The 12,014-nt window shown below is 45.0% G+C and overlaps 1 protein-coding gene across 8 annotated transcripts in view; it reads right to left on the minus strand.

Moving 5' to 3' along the window:
- The window catches only part of Wdfy4 (WDFY family member 4), a 229,565-nt gene that overhangs the window by 89,807 nt on the left and 127,744 nt on the right, over nucleotides 1-12,014 (minus strand). For all 8 annotated transcript variants that reach the window (XM_087588908.1, XM_087588903.1, XM_087588907.1 and 5 more), the window contains 1 exon segment: nucleotides 1,123-1,200. In XM_087588908.1, the coding sequence (XP_087445034.1) occupies nucleotides 1,123-1,200 (78 nt within the window).

Here is a 12,014-nt window from a genome sequence, read left to right on the forward strand (position 1 = left end):
TCCTTTTCACCCTTGGCCTCACTACCATGTTTGAAACGCCTTCAAGGCAGAGTGGAAGCATTATACAAGTGCTATATTTTCAGCACAGGGCGTAGGCTTGGCATAGACACATTCCTCTGTCAATTAAAGATTGATAAGTTTAGATATTGCAGGCCATGCTTGCTTAAAATGTTCTATTTTAAAAATCAATTGAAGCCCAAATTCTTAGCCATTATATGATCTTGTGTGAAATATCTGTTGTCTCCCAGTCACAGGCCAGGGACATGATCTTTGCTCATTCGATCATTATGGTTAGGAAAGAAAGCCTGGGTTCAGACAGGCTGGCCTGAGCGTGATCTGCCTTGACTGTGCAGAAGCCACACACACACACACATGTCTTTAAATGTCTAAACTCGCCCTTATTGGTGACAGCCCTCTGCATTTAGAGTCAAAATCCCAATGTGACAGGAACCTCCTGTGCTTTGCCCCTGCCTCATCTTCACTCTGTCTCCTGGCCCAGGCCTTTCCACCACTTCTTCTAGCTAATCAATGGTACCCAGTTCCTTCCTCCCTCAGGACCTTCACGTGCATTCCACGCTGGCCAAAACACTTTCCTAAGATTATCTCAGCCCATATCTTCCTCTACAGGTCTCAGCTTAAATGTTCCCTTACTCAGACAAAACATCCAGGTAGTCCCAAATTCAATTCCTCCTTTTCTTAAAAATCTTTTCTTTCCTTGCCAAATCCACACTATGCCACAATTAGCTACTGAGCTGTGGTGTTATTTAATATGAAATTTCCTCCTTACAGTGAGGCCATCCAAATACCAGGCCCGAACGGTGATGATGCTTCCAGCTCCCAGAAGGCTTTGAGGCACCTTGGGATCTCAGTGCCCACCTACGGCTTGGGGACTGAGCCAGGTGGGAACAGCAACAGGTGCCAGCCCCTCTGTTGCTCAGCCATGGGTGCCACGCCCACTGCTCGAGCCAAGAAGGGTTAACTCATCCCTGATGAGCAGTTGTTGACGTGTGTGCTCTAAAATGTTAAACAAAGACCCTCTGATTTTCCCTCCTCTTTCTCTCTCCCCTTCTTTCAAGGCGACTCCAAGCATACTCCATGGTAGGAAGATATACTGTTTCTTACCTGCACGTAGTCCTTGTATATGGATGCATACAGCTCCTGTCCTTTCCTTCTGTAATTCTCTATACAGGACACAAAATCCTGGAGAAGACAGAAAGACAGCCACAGCTTAGTGATACCGGGAGACCGGGATACATGCCTCCAGTCTGACCAGTTGCCCCAAGAAATGGTGGCCAATACTCTGCTGTCAAAACCAGTCAGTCTCGTGACTAGTGGTTTCACCTGTGCTGACCTATTAACAAGACACATTCACACCCACACTTGTGTGCCCCTTTCTTTTCCAACTGTGACAGGCTTAGCCTTCCTCTTTAGAACAACCACCAAAATGTAGCTTTGGGTAGTCTCCCTTACCACAGTAGAGAGGCAGCCGAGAGAGGTCAGTTCCACAGCCCTGGAAAGAAAGAGAACCCACCAAGGTCTGCCTAGTATCAATGTTTTTCGCATCTTTCCTTGAGATATCTGCATATTTGAAAATAGAACGGGGGTTGGACCACTAAGCAGGAAGAAAGTAGCCTAAAGACAGCTAAGTTTAGTAGGGCTCATGGCTGCAAGGGGTTGGGTGTGATTGGAGAGTTAATCCCTAGGTCCACCAAGATGTCCAGACTGAAACAATCAAGATCTGGGAAACAGGGCAGTACAAAGAATGACACGGGCCTGTCTGCATCGGTGCCCTCCTCTGGCAGGGGGTAAGGAGACTTGGGGAGATGGAGAGGCTGTGAAAAGGGCTGCTGCAGCCTTATTTTGGAGACATCTGTGGAACGAATACTTAAAGGTGGGTTTCTGACAGGCTTCAACTCTCTTAATAGTCCACTTGCTTGCGAAAATGGGAAATCTACATAAAGTCTACATAAAGCATTTCTGGGTACCCCAACAGCTGATGGCTGCTTCAGGGAGTCGTGGTTATGTAGTCAGCAGGCTTGCGAGCCAGACTAGTGGCTTCTGACACACCATAGCACTGTTTTTCTTGGAAAGAGTGGCCGACGGACAAAACCACAGTGACTACCGTTTAGTACTTGGCTGATATTCTCTTGAAAATGACCCGACTGAATAAGCCATCCCCAGTAAAACAAGTGCGGGTGTTTGCTACCAGACGTGACCATACGGAGAGGTGAAGGGTCAGGACGTTGGAAAACCTGGATCGTCCCCCTGCAAAGGTGGGATGTTGCAGTTTCCCAACAGCCAGGGGATTTTCTGATTAGGCCACTGGAGACTTGAGTATCCCCTTTCTATACTGTGTGTCTTAGGGTTTTTACTGCTGTGATAAAACACCACAAGCAAAATCAACCTCTCAGGTCACACTCTACCACCGAGGGAAGTCAGTGCAGGAACTCAAGACAGACACCTGGATGCAGAACCCAAGCACAGGCCCCGAGAGCACTGTTTACTGGTTTGCTTCCCCAGAGCCTGAGCATCCAGAAACTCCTGCCCTGGGGTGGCGCTGTCCACAGTGAGCTCGCCTCCCCGTTACTGACCATTAAACAAGAAAGTACTCTACAGCTTCACATACAGACCAACGTTATAGAGGTGGTTTGTATTTTTTTTAAATAGTGTAAATTTGGATTTTATTCATTCCAGGGGCTGAGGCGTTGAACAGCGTGTTTTCTGTGTTTCTGACTGTACCACATTTGCCTCATTGTAAATATTCTCTTGTAAAACCCCTCTCTGTACCAAGGTTCCAACCTGGATCTTTCTTCTCTTTTCTTTCCTTTTTTCTTCTTGTTTTTATCTTTTATTGAAAATAGTTTTATTTCCCTCCTCAGTTAATCTATCCCAATTAAGGTTTCCAGTTTCCCTCCATCTACCCCTCCTAGTTCCTCCTCCCCTCTCCTTCCTTCCCCTCCCATCTGGATCTATCTCCCTTCTCTCATTAGAAAACAAACAGGCTTCTGAAGGATAATAATAAAATAAGATAAGATAAGATAAAAAAAACAAAAGCTAATACATTGGAATTGGACTACATACAGAGAAGGAAAGAAGCCCAAGAGGGCACAAAAAACAAAGACTGACTGATTCGCACACTAAGGATTCCATAAAACACCACACTTGAAGCCATTATATAGATGCAAAGGGCCCGGGCAGCCCGCTGCATGTCCTGTGCCTGCTGCCTCTGGTCTCTAATGAGCACTGTGCACTGTGTCTTTCGATCTTGTTCATTTACAGGGCCTTGTTTTCTCATCCTCCATCCCCTCTGGACCTTACATTGTTCTTTCTACTCAGAGGTGGTTCTGTTTGTTTCTTTGTTTGTTTGTTTTGGTTGGGGTTTTTTGTTTTGTTTTGTTTTGCAGCCCAGGTTCCCTCCCAGATATGTCTAGGTTTAAGTTGAGTTGACAAAAACCTAGTGGCACACTGAGTAATGAAATGTTTCAACAACCTGAATGCAGCTCAGGAGAGCAGTATTTCTAATGTATGTGACACATGTGCTATAATGCGTTCCAAAATACAATATGGATTAAAGTCTCTCTTCTTTATGCACAGAGAAGAACAACTGAATGTTGCAAAGTGGAACCGTCTCCCTAAGATTTCAGGTGAGCTTTAAAAGCGTTGCTATTCATTGTGTCTTGGTGTACTATCAAAGGAAAACGCCTATATTTCCTAAAAAGTAAATTGTTACTTCCTCCCCAAGCACACAGTATGACATTAAATCAAAGGTGTTTATTAAAATACAAAATAACAAATTTTCTCTGTCTTTTTGTTTTAAAATTGTAATTATTAAGTTACCTTTTATATTTACAGACAATAGATTTTAAATTAGTGTTTCAAGTTAATTAATAAATGCAGTATTTTTTAAACTCTGGTCTAATTTCCTTGACATTAAATGTCAATATATTTATAAACTATGTAAACAAACGTTTTGGGTTGATTTTTCAATGTTTTTTAAGGATGCAAGGTGTTCCTGAGACCGAAAGTCTTGAGGATTCCCTTTACCACACAGAAAATCAATTGCAGCTGCTGTGAGCAGAAATGTCCCTGAGTCTCGCAGACATAATTTGAAGAGAAAGAAGGCTACAGAACAATATATATTGCTACTTTATTTATATAAAATTTAAAATGTGGGAAAGTAATAGATAATATTCAGTATGAGGAGAGAGACAGAATTTGGGGCTGAGGGGTTGTGGCAAGAATGGGATGCCTAGGCAGGCTAGGGGGCTCCCCAGTGTTGCTAGCCCCGTGCTTTTGATCTGGGTTGCAACCATACGTTCTCTTTGTTAAAATATTTATTTTACATACTTGTCATTTGGACATTTTCCCTTTATATAATGTTCCAATAAAATAGAAAATTGTTTTTTGGCAAATCAGGAAAACAATATAATTTTTAAAATCCAGTTCTGGAGTAATGAGTATAGGATGATTTCTTTCTTTTTTCTTTTTTAATTTTGTTTGTCAAAGTTCCTTCAATATTTCTGTTACATCATCGGTGGACATTTATAGCTGAAGCAAAGCTTATGATCAGTAAAGTTTTGACCAGCTCACAGCTGCTTCACCGAAGGCAAGAACCCCAATTCTTCCAAACACAATGCTTTGGAAACTTGAATTAGGAATGGGTTACTCTTAGGGGCTCTGGGGATAGAGCAGATGCCTTCTGATAGCAACTTTGGCACCAGTCAGAAAGACCTTGTCTAACTGCCCTGGGGTTGTGCAGGGGTGGGGGTGGGGAGTGGGAAGAAATAGACCCAGGCACACCCACTTCAGCAAGATGATAGAAAGGTTTGCATTGGTCCAGTATTGCAGGAAGTGAGTGTGGGGACAGAAAGCAGGCACCTATCTGCTAAGCTGGTAGGAAGCTGAAATGGGGCTGTGGAATGGAAGTGGGTTGTAAACTGTCTCCCCAAGAAACTGTGGGTGTAAAATACCAGAATTGTAAATACAACCAATTGGGAGAAAAAGAAAAAAAGATTTAGTTACTCTCTTCAAAAGTACATTCATGGAAAATTCTGGCATTTGTCTATGACTGTCTTATCCTTAAATAAGAGGAATCCGGGTGAGGATCCAGTATTTCTGCTGTAGCAGAAGCCAGAGAGGTCTCAAACCAAACCAGTGACTCACTGCAATGAACATTTGCAGGTAACGATGTGTAGACAAAAGGGTGCACTGTGGGGCACACTACAGATTCCGAGACACGTTTTCTATGGTGTTTTGTTTTGATTATTTTTATATTTTTTATCTTCTTTTGTGGGGGAGGTTGCAAGGGCAGATGCGAAGGGTCGGGGAGATGAGTGGGATTGGGGTGCATAACGTGGAATTCACAAAGAATCAGTAAAAAGTTAAAACAAACAAACAAACAAACCAACGCCCTGTCTGTAGCAGCTGTGGCCAAGGCTGTTTCTATTCCTGAAGAGACACTCACATCCAGTTAGATTCACCTCTATCGTTAAACACACAAGCAGCCACTAAGTTTCTGTAATTTCCAGGCTCTATAGTACAGAGACCAACGGACCGCCAGTAAAGAAACGTTTGTAGGAGTGGTGACCACATGAGAGAGCAGGGCTAACTCTAAAGTTCCTGGTTTGTTTACCCGTGTGAATTAAATCTCAGAAGCTGGGAAAATAATAAGGGAGATTTTAAAAAAACAAGAGGGAAAGAGCAGAGTTGGTAGTATAATTTAAAAATAGACAGCTGGGGCTTCCCAGAGGAAAGCTCAGGAAAGTGGATCAGGTCAATATGAATTTGTGAGTTATTGGAAGTCGGGAATTAGTTAAGCTTCCATACAGGATGCCTCAGAAGAGCCAAGTGTGTACTGATGGGACAGAGTCTGAAACTTGGAGAACCCTAGCAAGGTTCAGACCAAAGGCTCAGACAGTTGTAAGGGAAGCGGAGGGAAAAACTGGGTTAAAAGCAAGGGTTCAAGCTCGGTGAGGGCACAGAAGGCAAGCAGTTAGGTGAGGCCAGGAAACGGACGTGAGGAATCCACACTTAGAGAGCAGGCTACAAAGCATTTAGAAGAATGACTCCATTGGCCATAGCTGTTCATGGTGACTGAACAGAAGAGTGTGGACATAGTAGATATGAACAACACATTTGAGAAGCTTGACTCTGTAAAAGAAGAGAAACAAAGGTGGGGACAAGGTCACAGGCTCCGATGGGTAGAGTAAGACAGACTCGAGCATTCTAGGAGTCAACCAAGTGAGGAACAAAAACTTTAAATCCACATTCTTACATATACAGCGCTATGTAGTTAGTTTTATGAGTATTTGGGGATTCTTTTCTTGCCTTTACTCCTTAAATAGTACAGTGTAACGACCACATACACAGCACTGGATTGCTGCTGGTGTTATTAGTAATCTAAAGGTAACCCGAAGTACATAGACGTTCATAGGCTAGGCATGAATATCGATTACACCATTTCATATAGCACACAGGAGCATCGGTGAATAGTGAAGAGTCCTGTACTCAGTCCAAAACATGTACCAAGTTCTGAATGTACATTAGGCAGAGGCGGGATGAGGAAATAGGAAGAACAGGCCAAAAAGCAAAGACAAGAGAAAAGTCCCTGGTGGCACAGGATATGAGCAATGTCTCCCTCCTGCTTGGACCCTGGAGGGAAGGGGTACATATGTGGATTAGGGGTTCATATGTGGATTAGAGGTTGGTGTCACCTGCAGAGTGAGGGCATTCACACCTGATAGCTCCCATCTCTAGAGCAGCGAAGGGAACTATGAAGTGTCTGCTTTCTCCCTGAGGGATCAGCAGGAGTCCTGTGTGGGGCAAACGGGAGAGGGACTGAACAGCAGCTCCGCAGTGACTTATCTACGAGCATGGAGAATCCAGACGCTGCCCTATCCTCTCTACTGACAGGCACAGAACACTTGGCAGTGTTTATCAAGGGGTGTATGTGCACAGCACATCTAATAGTCAGCTTCCCCATAAGCCTGTGCTGCTGTTACTCCTATTAGCTGAATCAGACACTGAAGCAAAGAGAGGATAATGGACCACAAACTTCTCCCCCATGTTACCTCCACCTAGGGCATCTCCCCAATGCTAAACAAACCTTAACCTGAAAGGCTGTTTCCACAGGATGCAGGGATATGAGTAAGGAAATGTGGGTCATTCCAAGGGCAGAGGCCCATCTGCTTGGACTACAGTGGACCGGGCACACAGATTAGGGACAGATTCACAGCAGACGTTTGTGTCACTTATAGGAGCCGAATAGCCTCGGCTTAGCAACTGTCAGTCTGCTAAAGACCTCAAGAGCCTCTGGAACAGAACAATGGGCCTGCAGAGGCTGCTGGAGGCTTTAAGAGAAGGTACCCAGGGCCCTGCTTTAGCTGAGTCTCTTTAGTGGGGAAGCAAGTGCTTCAGGATACAAGTCTGATTCTGAGATGGGGAGTGGGTTACATCCCATCTAGAAACCATTTTTAAGTTGCCGGTCCCAGTTTCACGATGCCACTTCTCCAGGGGTATCCCTGGGGCTGGCCCGTTGCTGGTGACACTACTGTCCAAACGGGAAGCACCCGCTCTCCGCTGATAGGAGTCATTCTGCTGGCTTGTGAGAGGGGTCATTAGTCCTGTAGTCCCCCAATAGGGGAGGGCTGAGGCTCAGGCTCCCTGGGTAGAGCTACTGTTCCGAGGCCTGGTTCAGCAATGGGCTGTCCTTTAGTGCTCTGATCTCTTTTCACTGCTGATAATCTAGCCCAAGGATATTATCAGATGTCTGCCCAAACACCCAGTTGGCCTTTATTTTTATTTTCAGCCAAGCTATTTATAGAAGCTGACAATGAAGCAATTTACATATCTGCACACGGAATACTCCCCAGTCATTGCGGACTGTTCACATAAAGGACTGTCACAAGTCTCCGCAGTAGAAACGGATTCTTCCTTTTGCCACCCTAACCAGACGCTCTACACAACAGTTCACTGAAGCTCTAGTATCAGAAAAAGGTGACCTGGGACCACTCTCCTGCCATGCTGTGATTTTTTTTTTTTTTGGATGGGAACAGAAAACAATAGGCAATTACAATGAAAGCAATGACAATTGCATCTGCATGGAAAAGAAAATGGAAACACAGATATGTTATAATATAGATGATCAAAACATTTACACATGAATATATTAGTGAAAACATACATACATACGCGCGCGCGCGCGCGCGCGCACACACACACACACACACACACGGCATGTGCGCACACACACACATACATACATATTAGTGCTCTTTGATCATGAGTTCTAGATCCTCCCTCCTGTTTTTCTGTGGTATCAGAGTTCTTGCTGACTCCTGGCTATAAGAGATCAGGGGGATGTCTCCTTAAGCTCTACCTTAACCTGATCATTAAACAGAACATTCTAGATAGTCGCTGCTCTGAGAGTCAGAGTAACCAAGGCTAAAGCCCTCTGAATCTGAGGCCAGTTTGCAGTGTATGTGTTGCATTAGAGTAAATGTAAGTGAGAAATGAACTTGCTCTTTTGGGTCAGTTGGATCCGAGAGTGCCTGTCACTGGGGCTAAACTGGAATTTTCCTGAGGAATATACACAACAGAAATGGTAGGGTGGTTTAGAATACAACTCAAACATTTGTGAGTGTTGGAAGTATGGCTTAGTGCTAGACTCCATAGCCATTGTCTGAGAAAAACTGAGTACCACTCCAGCAAAGCCCCAACCAAACCAAACAACAACAAAAACATACTTGAGTTCAGGGAGGGAGATCAAGAGTAAGGTTATGGTAAAGCAAATGGGAAGCCGGTTATCGGCAACTGGAAAAACAAGGCACGTCAGCTGGCGAGCTCAATGGGTCATAGCCCTAATTCTGCAATAAATATAGATGAGTCCATACTGAGATAAATACAAGACTGAGTGGATACGTAGATGGCGGAGAAAACATTTCCCTTCCTCACAGAAGAATACCAAATGATGAACTTGATGGCCATTCTGCTGCCATAGGAGGTCGGGCTCACTCATCCCTGCATTTTAATGGTGGGGTGGACCTAGTGGGGTGAATCCCAGGGACTGGGGGAAGAGAGAAATAAGCAAATGGCAGTAGAGACGGCTGGTAGATATGATCTCACAGCGTGATGAAGGTTGATACAGAGTGATGATGTCACGTGATTCACATACTCATTAACATGATCTTTCCAGATGTCTGTCTTCTCCTTTCCAAAGTGCTGTGACACGAGAAGGAGAGCAAGCAAGTAAAATTTGGCAGACACTCTGCAAAGCATCTGGCTGATACTTCAAACCCACAAAAGAACAAAAGCTGTGTTGACTGTCTCTGGGCAGAGGAGGCTAAGAGGGTGGGGTGACAAGTCCATGCAGTGTGGCTCCTCAAGGTGACCCTGGATTAGTGGTAAATTGGAGAAGACAGAGTGAAGCCTGGAGTTGAGTCAGTAGCCATGTGAGAGTCAGACCCTTGGCCTTGACAGATGACTACAGATAAACGTTCCCTCCTTGCCACCTCACAGGTAGGAGGCGAGTTATGACCACAGGTCATAGCATCCCAGCCATAGGAATTTTGTCTCTCTTGTAGAAAACTTCCAACTTTCTCTGCCTTTCTGGCAATGTGTGTTAGCAGCCCTATTGGCTGGGGCTGAGGGGTGGCTCACAGGCAAGATAAAAGTTATTTGAGCACAAGCACTGGGTCTTGTGTCTGTGTGATCAACGATTGCCGGAGACTGCCGTGCTTAATAAAGAAATCATGTAAGCAAGATGGCTACCCGGTAACTGGTGGGAACTGGCTGTGTAAGGGCATGGGGACATGGGGATGTCAGATTAAGTGGCGATTTACAACCTGGGCATGACAGAGTAGAGTCTGAAGGTCTTCATCACACATACACCACCAACCATAGCAGTGTGAAACTCCAAATTTAAAAACTATCTCTATGACTTTCCATCCAATATTTTCAGACCACAAAAAATTGAAACTACAAAAAAGAGAAACCATGGACGAAAGGGATGGCTGTGCCTCAACAGTCCCTATGTTTTACACCTTGCAAATAAAGATGACATAGATACCCTGAATTGTGTATTCTTACAAAAATCTGGATGAGGTAAAATTACAGAAGCAATTAGTAAGAAAGAGAAAACTTTAAGGCAACCCTTCCCCTGTTTGCTGTTTGTCTGTGCTCTTAGATCCTAGCTGCCCACTGTGAAGAAGACAAGAGTGAGAGAACAGCCTGAGGTCTACATCAGCCTGGGTTCTGCACCAGCCAGGGTCTGGACGACCTAGGCCAGGAGATTTTCTTACTCTGAGTGCCCAGATAATTGCACTTTTCTCTGCTGTGGAGGCTCAGCCCCTGGATCCTTAATAAATGTCAAGCAATACTGGAGTAATAATCATATTTCCAGCAATAATGACAAACAACTGGGGCCCAGAGTGGGTGAAGAGGGACTGGCTCACCGCAGTGCAATCCATCTCTTGTTAAACTCACTCACATATTAATTTCTAAGATGAACAGTGGGTTCTAATGTGTCTTTTTTTGAACTGTGATGTTTTTATTAAATTCAATCGTCATGAGTACATGGAGAATGACTACTTGAAAAAAAAAAAAGCACTCTAGTGTAGCCAGGAATAAAGACTTTAAAATTGCAAGAAGCGAGGTGTCTTGAGGAAGCAAGCCAACCGTCTCTTCTTTCTCAGGCTGTCAGGACTTCTGTGTATCTCGAGACAGCTGGAAAATGTCACTAGGCTGGCCTTTCCCTCACAGCATATTCTTGCTGTGTCTCTGAAGTCACACTCACAAGACTTCTCCTCAGAGAGTGACAGACTTTTAGGACTTACAAGATGGGACCCAAGTGAAAGATGGGCATTGAGTTCTGTCCAGGAACTTGCAACTCAAGGAAACATGTCCTGAGGCTTAAGACATTGTAAGGGGCTGCACTTTGTCCTAATCCCTGGTTCCTCCAAGTACCACCTTGGAGGAAGAGTCACCAAGTAGACAGAGGAGAAAGCTCTCAGACTAACCTTCTGCTCTAGCTTCCAGATCAGTGACGGAACAAATATCTATAGTTGATGCTGGTCCATACAGAGCATTGTGCTATGACGGCCTGAGCCGTGTCAGTATCCTCCATGCCAATGCCAAAAGTGGTAGAGTCTGGCAGATTCTGGAAGGTGTGCAGATCCATGAAGAGCTGTGACAGACAACTCATGCATATACATCACAAACTGATTTATACTTCATATGAACCATATAGCCTCATGGGCAAGTTGATGCATTTTCGCTGCACCCATGCTGGGGCTACAATTTATCAAAGGGGGCAGGTGCGAAGTCTCCCACTGATGGAGCAGTGTTGGTGCTGAAAGGTGTAGGGCTGGGGACTTGGGAGGCTTTGGCTGTGGAGGCTCGGACTACAGCAGGTGCTTTCACTCCGAGCAACGCCTGATGCTGAAGCACCTGATCAACACTGCTGTACTTCACGGACAGAGAGAAAGAAAACGGGAGCTAGAACTCATGCGGAAATGCCTTCGGTAGGCTTGCCGAGGACCCTTAGCCATGCCTGCTTGTTTCTTCCACCCTCAGAGTAGGCCTTTGCTCTTCATTCTTAAGGTAGCACTGGCTGCCACCCCAGGGCCCTGGATGGAGCTTTCTGAGAGACACTCACACGTATGCTCACATGCACACACAAGGGAGGCAGAGAGTGGAGCTACCCATAGAACACTTACCAAAATTGTTACTCTGGCACTCTTGAGACCCACGCCGGGGCTTGCTAGTCCGTGCCCTTGGTTGATCCATACCAGATGTGTCTAAATCACCTGGTCAGGAACCATTTCTCTTCTCCCTTTGTCTGTATACTCACAGAGATAGGCACTGTGGGGGAAAGACTATAGCAACAAATGCCACCTCTGATCTGAGCTTTGTGCTGACTCCAGAGCCTTAGAGAGGAGCAGGGCGCAGTGTTTTCCCAATGTGGACTTGAGACTCTTCTGAGAGGAGTAAATAAGACTAAGACGAGGCAGACCAGG

The sequence above is a fragment of the Rattus norvegicus genome, chromosome 16 (assembly GCF_021556685.1).
Source record: "Rattus norvegicus strain SHRSP/BbbUtx chromosome 16, alternate assembly SHRSP_T2T, whole genome shotgun sequence".
Classification (NCBI taxonomy): Eukaryota; Metazoa; Chordata; class Mammalia; order Rodentia; family Muridae; genus Rattus; species Rattus norvegicus.